The sequence below is a fragment of the Branchiostoma lanceolatum genome, chromosome 15 (genome assembly GCF_035083965.1).
Source record: "Branchiostoma lanceolatum isolate klBraLanc5 chromosome 15, klBraLanc5.hap2, whole genome shotgun sequence".
Taxonomy (NCBI): Eukaryota; Metazoa; Chordata; class Leptocardii; order Amphioxiformes; family Branchiostomatidae; genus Branchiostoma; species Branchiostoma lanceolatum.
Window position 1 is genome coordinate 3228073 of NC_089736.1, and position 13644 is coordinate 3241716.

Sequence of the window (13644 nt, forward strand, 5' to 3'; positions counted from 1 at the left end):
TCTTATCTGAAAAAAAGTATGACACTTTCAGGAAACGTTTTAGGGATCTCACTAAAGAATAGAACAATGGTGTTCTGCCATCACACAGTAATCCAAGCACCGTCATACAGTGCTCATACTGATTTTTTGATAACTAAAGACAAAAAAAAGGGTTGTCTTATCAATGACTGTTTGTCATCTCTTTAGAATGCAATTTGAGATGAAATGTATTAAGCTTAACTCCCAGAAATTACCTCCAATGACCTCCCAGAAATGACCTTCCTTTAAAAAAACAGCAAAATGCTATAGCAGGAGGTGGTTTTACTTCTAGCACCATCACACTCTTGGGAGGTTTTCTAATGAAAATGTACTCACCTTCCTTCGCATTGTTGACAAACTCCTGCCTGAGTCGCATCTCCTCCGACCTCTGCTGGCTGGTGGGCGAGGTGGGCGTCGTCTCTGCAACGTAAACTTTCTTTGCTACAGAGGAAAATGTCGACTAAATAAGTAATACTATGCTGGACATTACCCCACACAAACGTGTGTGTGATTTTTTTGTGTACAGTTGTATGTAGCTATTCTGAATACTTATATTCAAGGAAATATTGGGTGCATGTGCACTTTTGTGCACCCAAAATTGGAGACGTGCACCTACATGTACTTTTTGACTGTGGATGTGCCAGACATCTTTGTAGGCTATAGGGTAAAGGTACTATAATATTATAATTGACACTTTTGTCTGACTAGTATACAGCATATTCTTGCAGACTAAACATGCACATTCACATGAAGAATTGATTTTAGCAAGTCAAGCAGATCCAGGCCATACAGACAAACCCACAAAACCATAAAGCACCAAACTTGCAGTACTGCCTCTGACTGAAAGGTGGCACTGCCACACAGTCAATCTAGACCCAACATTCATTAATGGGAAATCATAGTAAGGAAAAACGGACAGACCTGAAGTAGCATTACCAGAAGAGCACTGTTTTTTAACTACAACAAAATGAGAACAGAAAGAGCACTGTTTTTTAACTACAGAAGAATTAGAACAGAAAGACTTTTTTTACTACGACAAAATGAGAACAGAAAGACTGTTTTTTAACTATGACAAAATGAGAACGGAAAGACTGTTTTTTTAACTATGACAAAATGAGAAGAGAAAAACTGTTTTTAACTACAAAAAAAATGAGAACAGAAAGACTGTTTTTTAACTACGACAAAATGAGAACAGAAAGACTGTCAAAGTATTACTTGACATTCATTAATGGACATGTAGTAAGGAAAAACTGACGGACCTGAAGAAGCATTACCAGAAGAGCACTGTTTTTTAACTATGACAAAATGAGAACAGAAAGACCATTTTTTAAACGACAAAATGAGAACAGAAAGACTGTTTTTTTAACTACGACAAAATGAGAAGAGAAAGGCTGTCAAAGTAAACATTCACTAAATGGACAATCATAGTAAGGAAAAACTGACAGACCTGAAGAAGCATTACCAGAAGAGCACTGTTTTTTAACTACGACAAAATGAGAACAGAGAGACTGTTTTTTAACTATGACAAAATGAGAACAGAAAGACTGTATTTTGACTTATGATGACAAAATAACAGTCTTTCTGTTTAACTTATCTATGACAAAATAAGAATAGAAAGACTGTCAAGTAAACTTATCAAGTTACAGTAAATTAGTTATACAATGTAACCTTGCAACAAATCACACGAAAGATTCTTACCATTTTCAAGTTTTCCGTTAAGTTCTGCATTCAGGTGGAAGAGAAGATAGACTTTTCATGACTTTTGTACAAGATAAAATCTGACATACAACATTACAAGCATACCCTAGGGCTTTAGAGAAGAACTAGAGAGATATCCAGCGATGCATGCATGAGGGTTACTCTCTTATATGCTTTGAGTTCAACCAACGAAGCAAAAAAAGTTACTCTCTGAAGCTCCTGTCACAAGTTTAAGATCTTCCAACAACTTTGCTCCCGACCACTCCCCACCTAAGATCGGTGCTTAAATTTGTTGAGAGTAGCCTGGAATTATCCTTTTCTCCATGCCAATTTGCTATTCTGATCACATCCAAGAATAAAATTACTTTCCCAACCCTGATTTTTTAAAACTTATAGCCAGCTGGTGAAGATGCCTTTTAAACACTGGTGGTGGGCAATCTTACCGACAAACCACACATATATATATAAACACACGCAGCGTACCTGAGGAGATGTTGGGCGTGGACATGTGGTGAGGCTGCTTCTCAACTGCAAGGGTGGAGGGAGGGGGCAACTGAAACAAAAAATGCAAACTTACGATTACTATTAAACACTGTATTGTGATGTTTCATACTCCAAAAATTTGATTTGATTTGATTTTTTAGGCTGTATCAAGACATCTGTTTTTGTCCATTTAGCCCAAGGGCTAGCTCTACTAACTGAACAATATCATAATACATGTACATGTGTGAGTCCACACAAATTTGCATCAGTGTCAAATGGCTACACATTCACACAAATGTGTTTGTTTGGGGATCTTTCAGAACATGATATGATTTATGACATCAAATGTAACTGTTACCATTGCCCCTATGGTTGCCCCAGTGCTGTTCCTGTTACTGCTGACACTAGCTGTTCTGGAGGTGCCTGCTTATACCAATGTAATGTTTATCAATGACATCTAACTGTTACCATTGCCCCTATGGTTGCCCCAGTGCTGTTCCTGTTACTGCTGACACTAGCTGTTCTGGAGGTGCCTGCTTATACCAATGTAATGTTTATCAATGACATCTAACTGTTACCATTGCCCCTATGGTTGCCCCAGTACTGTTCCTGTTACTGCTGACACTAGCTGTTCTGGAGGTGCCTGCTTATACCAATGTAATGTTTATCAATGACATCTAACTGTTACCATTGCCCCTATGGTTGCCCCAGTACTGTTCCTGTTACTGCTGACACTAGCTGTTCTGGAGGTGCCTGCTTATACCAATGTAATGTTTATCAATGACATCTAACTGTTACCATTGCCCCTATGGTTGCCCCAGTGCTGTTCCTGTTACTGCTGACACTAGCTGTGTACTGGAGGGGCCTGATTATACTACATGTAATTCAATGTTTATCATGTAAATGTTACCATTGCCCCTATGGTTGCCCCCGTGCTGTTCCTGTTACTGCTGACACTAGCTGTGCTGGAGGTGCTTGCCGTGCTGCTGCCGCCATGGCTCATCGACTTCTTGTGCTTCGACTTGCGGAAGGACAAACGCCAACTCTTCTTCTTGGAGGCCAGGTCTGGAACCTGTGAAAAAAAAAATATTGCTTTATGTTTTTTCAAGAGATACGTAAAGAGAAAAAATAATGTGTCAAAAATCATTTTTTCTAACTCGTAATTCAAAATTAATGCTAATGACAGTTTATTGGTACATGCCACTATGCCAATTTAGGCAGCGACCTATGCAAGTTTTAGTCTACTTGACTGTGAGGCTATGACATTGAAGTAAAAATGTATGTACCCTGTTGCAGGGAAATAGAACCTGAAAACTGCTCAATTAATCCTTACAAAGTTACAGAGTCTAACATGAATATTCCAAGCATGAAATTTCTTTTGTATGTGCTTCATAACAACTTTTAATAATTGTAAAGAAGAATTGTAAAAGATCATGACAGTTACTCAAGCTACTGGATAGATAAAAGTTGCTTGTCAATTGAGTAAATGTTATCTTGTGTATCATATTATCTTGAATGTGTATCTTATTATCAATGTGTATCTTATTATTCCTGAGTGTGTATTTTATTATCTTGTGTATCTTCAAGTTGTTATCTTGTGTATCTTATTCCCTGATATTGTAATGGCTGTCTAACCTGCATCGACATATAGAAGAACTGATTCCGGATTTCAGTACAAAGGGGAATAATGCTTGCCAGACCGAAACACTTGGAAAACTACTGTCTGTCTAGCTTTCATACACAAAGTATTTATCTGCATTGAAGAGATCTTAGTGGGTTCAGCTTCCTTACCGACAGATCTAAGTACTTGTACTGGTCGTCCAGGGAAGACTGGAGGCGCTGTAACTCCTGTAGAATACTGTTCAACTGGTAAACCTTGGTCTGCACAGAGGACAGCTCTGAAACAAACACATTACACACGTGTTAACTCCTGTAGAATACTGTTAACCTGGTAAACCTTGGTCTGCACAGAGGACAGCTCTGAAACAAACACATTACACACGTGTTAACTCCTGTAGAAAACTGTTAACCTGGTAAACCTTGGTCTGCACAGAGGACAGCTCTGAAACAAACACATTACACACGTGTTAACTCCTGTAGAACCTTGGTCTGCACAGAGGACAGCTCTGAAACAAACACATTACACACGTGTTAACTCCTGTAGAATACCTTTAAACTGGTAAACCTTGGTCTGCACAGAGGACAGCTCTGAAACAAACACATACACACGTGTTAACTCCTGTAGAATACTGTTAAACTGGTAAACCTTGGTCTGCAAAGAGGACAGCTCTGTAACAAACACATACAGGTCACACACATGTTAACTCCTGTAGAATACTGTTTAACTGGTAAACCTTGGTCTGCACAGAGGACAGCTCTGAAACAAACACATTACACACGTGTTAACTCCTGTAGAATACTGTTTAACTGGTAAACCTTGGTCTGCACAGAGGACAGCTCTGAAACAAACACATACACACGTGTTAACTCCTGTAGGATACTGTCTAACTGGTAAACCTTGGTCTGCACAGAGGACAGCTCTGAAACATTTACACAAGTGTTAACTCCAGGACATGTAAAATACAGTTTAATGCTGAAACAAACACATACACACGTGTTAACTCCTGTAGAATACTGTTTAACTGGTAAACCTTGGTCTCTGTAACAAACACATACACAAGTGTTAACTCCTGTATACTGTTTGCCAGATAAATACACACAAATACATACATACATGACGAACACACACTTTCCTATACACACACACACACACACTCATACACACACACACACACACACACACTCATACACAAACACACACACACTCATACACACACACACACACACTCATACACACACATACACACACACACACACACACACACACACTCACACACACACACACACACACACACACGACACACACACACACACACAAACCTTAACTGCACCCCCCTCCCCATGCCCACCTTTATTGCACTGCTCCATGGCCTCGGACTCCATGAGCCAGGCCGCCACCCTTCCCTGGCCGAGCGCACTGCTGCTGCGAGACATGGTCCTGGGCATGCTCAGACGACGGTTCTGAAGGAAAACAACAGCTAACATTAAGATACACTTTCTAAATGTTACTTATACACACTCCACAACTGCTCACCAAGAAGCACAAAATTTTAATTTCTAAACATGTTAAACGAAAAGTAATTTGAAAATACTTTTCTCTTAAATGTCTAGATGAGCAATTATATTTTACTGTTTATTCATTTTCTTCTACTGCATGTTATATTGGATGCTGGGAGCGACAGAAAGAGGGGATTAAAACTAAAAAGTCTGGCATCCAGGCTAGGAAACTACATGTAATGGCATTTAGTCAAAAAGATTTCAATGTGTTCCGAATTCTTTTAGCCAAAGCTTGTTGTACTCATCTCTTATTCTTCTGTTGTATGTAACTATTTGTATCAGACTGTTGTGTGTCTTAGCGTTAAAGTCACAGAAGTTTTCTGCCTGTGAGAAAAACTGCACCTACCCTTATCAGGGGAGGCGTCTCCGGTGACAGTGGTGTGGAGAAGACATCGCTGTTATATTTCGTGTCGGATCCTCCCGAAGCAATCTCGTTCTGCCGCCACAGTCGGTGTTCCCGCAGTTTGGACACCCAGATGTTAAAGAGGTCATGTGACTTCAACTGCCAATCAAAAAACAGAATTCAACAGATGAATGTAAAATTTCAGCAATTTGAACTTGACTGTTAAATTCTTAAATTCAAAAGGAAAACAGCCTGAATTCAACGCAAAACCTTGTGCAAATAAATGTGACTGAGAAGACAGACGCTATGTACAGTATTTACAGATTCATTGTACCAGGGAAATTCCCCTAGCTCTTTTCGACAAGCACAATGAACATTGGACCACAATTTAATGTCCCGTCCTATGGACTCATGCATGCAGGGTAAGCGACACAGCCGGAACCGAAGGCGCGGTTCCAGAGGCAAGATTGCTAACCACTGGGACTCCCCTTGTAGATCTAGTAGTATGTAGTAGTATCCAGTATTTTGATTAAACTGCTGCCGGGGTCCCTGACACAGGGGTGGGCAGCAGCCGGCTAGTTAAAGCCGGCTAGTTCTAGATCAGTTTTAGGAATCTCTCTTCTAAAAATCTCTTCCCGGCCTTTTTTCAATTGACCTTTGTTGAAAACGTATTCTGTCGGATAGAGCTTTAAAGACACAGTCGGCTATATTGTATCTTGTAGAATTGAAGACGAATGCAGTGTACTATAAGTATAACATAATGCACATTCAGCTTGCTTAAAGGAATAGTTGAAGATCTATCAAAGATCTAGAGCGGCCAATGCTTTTAACCCTCCCACAAGCACAGTTCCGTACCTTTAGATGATAGATGCTGTCCTCTGTGTCCAGGTCTATCCTTCGTGCATCCTTCATGATGGACATCACTGATAGTCCAACGTCTATGCTGCCATGGAGCTTCCCTCTCTGTACCTACAGGGTTAAAAACAACATTGTATGTTTGTGAAGGTTTGACATCCAGGTAAACAATAAATAAAGAGATTTCAAACTCTACAACTGGATAAGAATTTGGAGATTTATTTCCGGACGTTTCGAGTGACATCCATCACTCTTCTTCAGCGTCACTAAAATGAACTAGCAGAACTAACCAGTACTTACTTACAAGAACTAGTCAAGAAAAGTGAGATGTTCTTTAAAACAACATTGTGTTAATCAGTTAACAGTGTGTTTCTTGACTTAAAATAATCAAAGCATGTAGGCTTTATAACTATCCTCAGAATCTGCAGACTATTGCATTTTTTTCTGATTTCTATCTCTTCAACAAAATCTGCAGTTTAGTGCAGTTTTTTTTCACTTCTCTTTCTGCAAAATGATCTTGTACAGTGTCATAAATCATGTGAGGCATTCTACTTTATCTGCATTTCACACTCTTATCAGAATCATTGCAAATGATAAAACATCAGTTATCACGGCCACTGTCTCTCAAAATATCCCAGACTAGTTAACTTACATGTAATATACAAGATTCTTGCAAAAAGACTGCCTCCTTTGATTCATTCACTGTGAGACTTAGGGGACTTTGGATGAAAATAAAATCCCTCCATGGTATTTATCTATTTATTTATTTACTTATTTTCTATAAATCTCTCCATGGTACAAAATTGAGATGATCTTTACACTAGACTTACCGACTGCAGTCTCTTGGCATATTTCAGGAACCCTTTCTCCAGTACAAAGAATCTCTGCAGAAGACAGACACAAATACCACCCATGAACTTTATATATTTCAGCACATGCACAATTAGTACAACTCATCTGAGAAGTAATTCGTAAGCAACATTTTTGAGGGATAAAACTGATTTATATATTATACTTCATATAACATAAAATATAGCACCTTAAAAGTCTCAGGCTGAGCTCGTCAATATTTAGAATATACTTTTTTCACTTGCGGGCTTCTCATGAAATTGGCACATGTATGTATTCCTTGCTTTTGATTCAACAATGACTGTGAATCAGCAATTGACTTTGAATCTGTCTAATTTAAAGATATTTCTGTTCCTCTACTGCAATTATGCACAGGAATCTCCCCACCCCCCAAAAAACCAATTCCCCAACCCTGATGTCCCCTACCTTGTGCCATCCCTTTAAGAAAACCAATTCCTCAACCCTGATGTCCCCTACCTTGTGCCATCCCTTTAAGAAAACCAATTCCCCAACCCCGATGTCCCCTACCTTGTGCCATCCCTTTAAGAAAACCAATTCCCCAACCCTGATGTCCCCTACCTTGTGCCATCCCTTTAAGAAAACCAATTCCCCAACCCCGATGTTCCCTTACCTTGTGCCATCCCTTTAAGAAAACCAATTCCCCAACCCGATGTCCCCTACCTTGTGCCATCCCTTTAAGAAAACCATTTCCCCAACCCCGATGTTCCCTTACCTTGTGCCATCCCTTTAAGAAAACCAATTCCCCAACCCCGATGTCCCCTACCTTGTGCCATCCCTTTAAGAAAACCAATTCCCCAACCCTGATGTCCCCTACCTTGTGCCATCCCTTTAAGAAAACCAATTCCCCAACCCCGATGTTCCCTTACCTTGTGCCATCCCTTTAAGAAAACCAATTCCCCAACCCGATGTCCCCTACCTTGTGCCATCCCTTTAAGAAAACCATTTCCCCAACCCCGATGTTCCCTTACCTTGTGCCATCCCTTTAAGAAAACCAATTCCCCAACCCCGATGTCCCCTACCTTGTGCCATCCCTTTAAGAAAACCAATTCCCCAACCCTGACGCCCCCTACCTTGTGCCATCCCTTTAAGAAAACCAATTCCCCAACCCCGATGTTCCCTTACCTTGTGCCATCCCTTTAAGAAAACCAATTCCCCAACCCGATGTCCCCTACCTTGTGCCATCCCTTTAAGAAAACCATTTCCCCAACCCCGATGTTCCCTTACCTTGTGCCATCCCTTTAAGAAAACCAATTCCCCAACCCCGATGTCCCCTACCTTGTGCCATCCCTTTAAGAAAACCAATTCCCCAACCCTGATGTCCCCTACCTTGTACCATCCCTTTAAGAAAACCAATTCCCCAACCCTGATGTCCCCTACCTTGTGCCATCCCTTTAAGGAAACCAATTCCCCAACCCCGATGTCCCCTACCTTGTGCCATCCCTTTAAGAAAACCAATTCCCCAACCCTGATGTCCCTTACCTTGTGCCATCCCTTTAAGAAAACCAATTCCCCAACCCCGATGTCCCCTACCTTGTGCCATCCCTTTAAGAAAACCAACTCCCCAACCCTGATGTCCCTTACCTTGTGCCATCCCTTTAAGAAAACCAACTCCCCAACCCCGATGTTCCCTTACCTTGTGCCATCCCTTTAAGAAAACCAACTCCCCAACCCCGATGTTCCCTTACCTTGTGCCATCCCTTGAGTGGCCATTTCCTTTTCTTGAGCATGAAGCCCTCGTACTTAGTGGGAGTTGACTTCTCCACCGACGCCCCCGTCTTCAGCCCCTCCACTATCTCCCACTCTCCCTTCTCTAAGTCGGGGCTGTCTTTCTCCTTCTTAGGGGATGGGGTCTCTTTAGAGGACCCAGAAGTTGCTGTAAACAAACAAATAATCAATCATTCAATTAAACATTATTGCACAGCAATTGCAATGGGTACAATGTATGGCAGGTTTCTTAACTATAGTTCTGAACAGTAAAGCTAAAACCTACACTCAATGTCATAAAGATTCTAGAAACCATACCATCAGGCCTTGAAATTTATGTTTTCTAAATGTCACTGTCCATGAGTGAGTGTGAAAAAATCCTGGTAAGAACCTTGTGTATTATAGATTCTGAAGTAGATGGAATTGTCATACCACAATAATAATAAAAGCCTTTTTGTGCGAAAAAAGTCTTTGGCAGTGCAACCTCTCTTCAGGACAGTTACAATTTTTGGGACACCTCTGGGACAGTATAAAAATAGTTGAATATGAGACTCAGTCTGAAATATCATGATGGTATACTTACACTTGTCAGATGTGGATTTGAGACTGAGTCTGGCTGTCCCATCTTGAGCAGACGGCCCTTCCGCCGGGGGGGCAGCGGCACCAGCAGACTGGAGAAAACAGTAAGAGCTGCATTGTTAGTACCAAGCTTAACCTTTAGCTCTATGAAGTAGTCCTTTGGCACCCAATTACCAAATTGTTTGGGAGCATGTTGTTAATTTTCATCATTGCATTTTAAGCTTACAAAAGCACATTTTCATCAGTTTCATTTCATGAAGTTCGTATTTTTGGGATGGATGGGGTGAATTTTTTTTCCGTCCTAACAAGCAAATTTTTGTTCTGGGATGGATGGAGGGACGGGTCCTGGAGACAGCCTTGGTCAGAGATCACCTTTTGGTTTTATAATATAACAGGGATATTGATGATCAATCAGCAGCAAGAACAGGATGGCAACAACCAATCAGCACCAAAGAGAGGAATGGTGATCACCAATCAGTACTTATAGGGCAGGAATGGGATCACCAATCAGCAACAAGGACAGGAATGGGATCACCAATCAGCATCAAGAACAGGAATGGGATCACCAATCAGCACCAAGGATAGGAATGGGATCACCAATCAGCACCAAGGACAAGAATGGGATCACCAATCAGCATCAAGGACAGGAATGGGATCACCAATCAGCACCAAGGAGAGGAATGGGATCACCAATCAGCACCAAGGACGGGAATGGGATCACCAATCAGCACCAAGGACAGGAATGGGATCACCAATCAGCACCAAGGATAGGGATGGGGAATACAATCAGCTCATGTGTAAAAGTCATGTTTGCTTACCATTGGTGAAATTACACTATGTGCAATTTTCATTTAAAAACTACAATAATAAATCTTCATTTTGTATCTTTGTGTATCGTATGATTGTGCAAACAATGTGCAAGAATCATGAATTGTAGAGAGCAAAAGTGGGAACAACACAGCTTATGATTTCCTTTATGACTTTCTAATACAAATACAAGTACATATATAGTTGAGTGACTAAGCATCATCTCAATCTAAGTCTAACTCAAATATATCCTTTCCAGCCTAGTTTACTTCTCGTATTCCACCATTGAAATGTACAACAACGAAAAAAGAAGAAACTGGTTTTAATCTACAGCACTGTAGATTCTATTACAAACATTCTAACCTGCAAACAATTTTCTTTCAAATGTTACAATCTGTCATGATCACATTATCTTGTATGAAGTCATTCAAAAGTGGAAGTTTATTTTTTCTCCAAACATCTTCATTCATTCATTCAAGTCATTCATGCTTTTCACAATACTATCACACATGCTCATTCATTCCCAGTCATAAAGTAGGTGAACTCTCACTTACCAAAACTCTTTCATTTCTCCTCAAGGTCAAGGTCATGACAAGGTCATCAAAGTCATGACAAGGTCATGAGCAGGAAGCACTGAAGGACAAATAGCTGTTTTTTATGATGAGTGGGTGCGACACATACCAGATTCGTGACCAACCCATGTGTCAAACCTTCATATCACCAATTGCAAACGCAACTCATCACATGGTGCAACATCATTACTAACATTGACAGCAATATGACAACAAACACAAAAATGCACAGTCAGAGAGAGAAGACTACAGAAGTACTTTTCTTTATTCTTTGCCACTTTACTGTAGAGTCACCATAGTTCACAGAGATATGCCTTCTTTATCAACAGTCTTACTCTTAGGTATACCTTAAAAGCTCTAAAATACAATTTACTTACAAAAAACATAAACTTTGCTGAAATGAGGTCTTTTTTCTCTCCAATGTTGGTTTGCTAGTCTACGTTCCATCGCATGTCTTTCTTTCCGAGCTGCCTGCAGCGTTATGCTAGAAAGTCCTCTTTTTTGGTCCAAAAATGTACAAAACTAGAGATAACAACAAGAAAAACATTCTAGATGTTACGATTGCATAATTACTGGTTTTCTCATCTAGTGGTTTAAATTTGGGACTACCACAGTCACGGTCCTAAATGAATAACTCATCAGTAACAGGAATATTCAGTTTTCATCTTTTATAAGCTATTTGACACATACAACATTTGACACTTTATTATTGCACATATCACTCAATATATACTGCATACTCCACTGTATACTTGCTACATTAGGAACTGGTGTAACATCTGAACTTTTACAATGAGATAATTGTTATACATGTAATGAGAACATCTAACAGATTTAAACAATATTTACACCAAAGAAAAGAATGCATCTGGATTACATCTTTTGCCCTTTTGATTTGCTTGAGTTAAGATACTCTGGTGCTAATATCGGAAACGAGTCTGAGAACAAATCCAGGAGTTTCTGTGGGAGTATAAAAAAAGGAAGTGACTTCAGGAGTACAACTGGGAGTAACTCCAGGAATAAGTCTGGGAGTAACTCCAGGAGTGACTGGAAGTAACTCCGGGAATAAGTCTGGGAGTAACTCCAGTGACTGGAAGTAACTCCGGGATTAAGTCTGGGAGAAACTCCAGGAGTTAGTCATGGAGTAACTAAAGGGGTAAGTACATGGGAGTAACTCCAGGAGTGACTGGAAGTAACTCCGGGAATAAGTCTGAGAGTAACTCCAGGAATAAGTCTGGGAGTAACTCCAGGAGTGACTGGAAGTAACTCCGGGAATAAGTCTGGGAGAAACTCCAGGAGTTAGTCATGGAGTAACTAAAGGGGTGAGTACATGGGAGTACAATGTAACTCCAGGAGTGTAGGTTTGAGAGAAAGCTCCTAGAGTTAGTCAAGGAGTAACTCCAGGAGTGACTCTAGCTTAAACAACTCTAGGGAAAGATTTAGAGAAAGCTCCAAGGGTTAATCAAGGAGTAAATGCCTGAAGTGAGTGTGGGCGTAACTTCAAGAGTAAGTCTAGTATGAATAATTCTATTATTAAATCTGCTGTGAATCTAGAAGAAATTGCAGCAGACTGCATTAACTCCTGGATTTCCATGCAGTGTCAGTGTTACACATGTAGCATCCAGCCAGATAATTGTTGAAGAAACCAAGCAAAAAGTTTCAGCATAGATTCAGGAGTACATGTAAATGTGGCAGTGAGTACAGGAGTAAGTTCTAGTAAGTTCACACGAAGGCCTATAGATCTAGACAACAAGTATATCACCACACGTATGGTATATTCCATGGCACTTTTCTACTCTATACAGGTTTTAATCTCTTCCAGCAACTTTTCTCCTAGATTAGAACGTCCTCTTGTCTATAGTGGTATCATAATATAAGAGGAACCTTTAAGTCAGTGTGACCGAATAGATGTGGATTACACAAAAAATCAATGCACATTTTCTTCTATATAATGTATCTATATACAAGCATCTTCACATTACAATATACATCGTCTGCAGAGTTAATGCTTAGATTTCTAAACTGAAACACACCCAAAACACAGCCGTGTATACGTACATGTTATACTAAGATTTCATCTTTTTAGATGAGAGGTTTGAAAAGTCCTATATTTTGTTGAACGCTTATATATCATGACTATTTGTATCATGACATTCAATCAATATTGATATACAATTAGAATTCTAAAGAATTCTTTTTAATCTTAAACTTGTCCCCCATCACAAGAGCAAACTTCAGAAACTAAGAAAGGAAAAATATCCTGACTATGTAACTTGTTGGTGCCAATCTTTTTCTAGACACAGCCTTCTCAATGATCCCTAATATAGATGCTGCTATATAAATTATTAGTCATACAGTTCTTAAAACTAGAAATGCAGATTGCAGAACTGTAGACACACAATAAAACATTCAAACAAACACAATACAACAAACCTCTGTTTTCAAAGACTGCGAAATAACAATGCATATTACAAGCTTAACAAAGCAAGAGTGTTATTCTATTGACTCAAAAAACAAGTTATAACGTTACAACTTGTT

General features: G+C 39.8%; 1 protein-coding gene and 1 long non-coding RNA gene across 10 annotated transcripts in view; both read right to left on the reverse strand.

The window, feature by feature from the left end:
- LOC136449251 (oxysterol-binding protein-related protein 6-like) overlaps positions 1 to 13644 on the reverse strand; it is a 64267-nt gene that overhangs the window by 22520 nt on the left and 28103 nt on the right. For 6 of the 9 annotated variants that reach the window (XM_066449197.1, XM_066449196.1, XM_066449204.1 and 3 more), the window contains exons 3-13: positions 9732 to 9819; positions 9130 to 9317; positions 7405 to 7458; positions 6575 to 6688; positions 5723 to 5878; positions 5169 to 5280; positions 3991 to 4097; positions 3110 to 3271; positions 2200 to 2269; positions 1717 to 1740; positions 355 to 459 (exon numbers count right to left, since the gene is read on the reverse strand). In XM_066449197.1, the coding sequence (XP_066305294.1) occupies positions 355 to 459; positions 1717 to 1740; positions 2200 to 2269; positions 3110 to 3271; positions 3991 to 4097; positions 5169 to 5280; positions 5723 to 5878; positions 6575 to 6688; positions 7405 to 7458; positions 9130 to 9317; positions 9732 to 9819 (1180 nt within the window). The remainder of the gene's footprint in view (positions 1 to 354; positions 460 to 1716; positions 1741 to 2199; positions 2270 to 3109; positions 3272 to 3990; positions 4098 to 5168; positions 5281 to 5722; positions 5879 to 6574; positions 6689 to 7404; positions 7459 to 9129; positions 9318 to 9731; positions 9820 to 13644) is intronic. The other 3 variants (XM_066449198.1, XM_066449200.1, XM_066449199.1) reach the window with 3 other exon arrangements.
- On the reverse strand, positions 11354 to 12439 carry LOC136449253 (uncharacterized). The gene is made up of 2 exons (XR_010758004.1): positions 12271 to 12439; positions 11354 to 12131 (listed from the first exon to the last, which is right to left on the reverse strand). It is a non-coding gene; the product is annotated as an uncharacterized lncRNA (long non-coding RNA).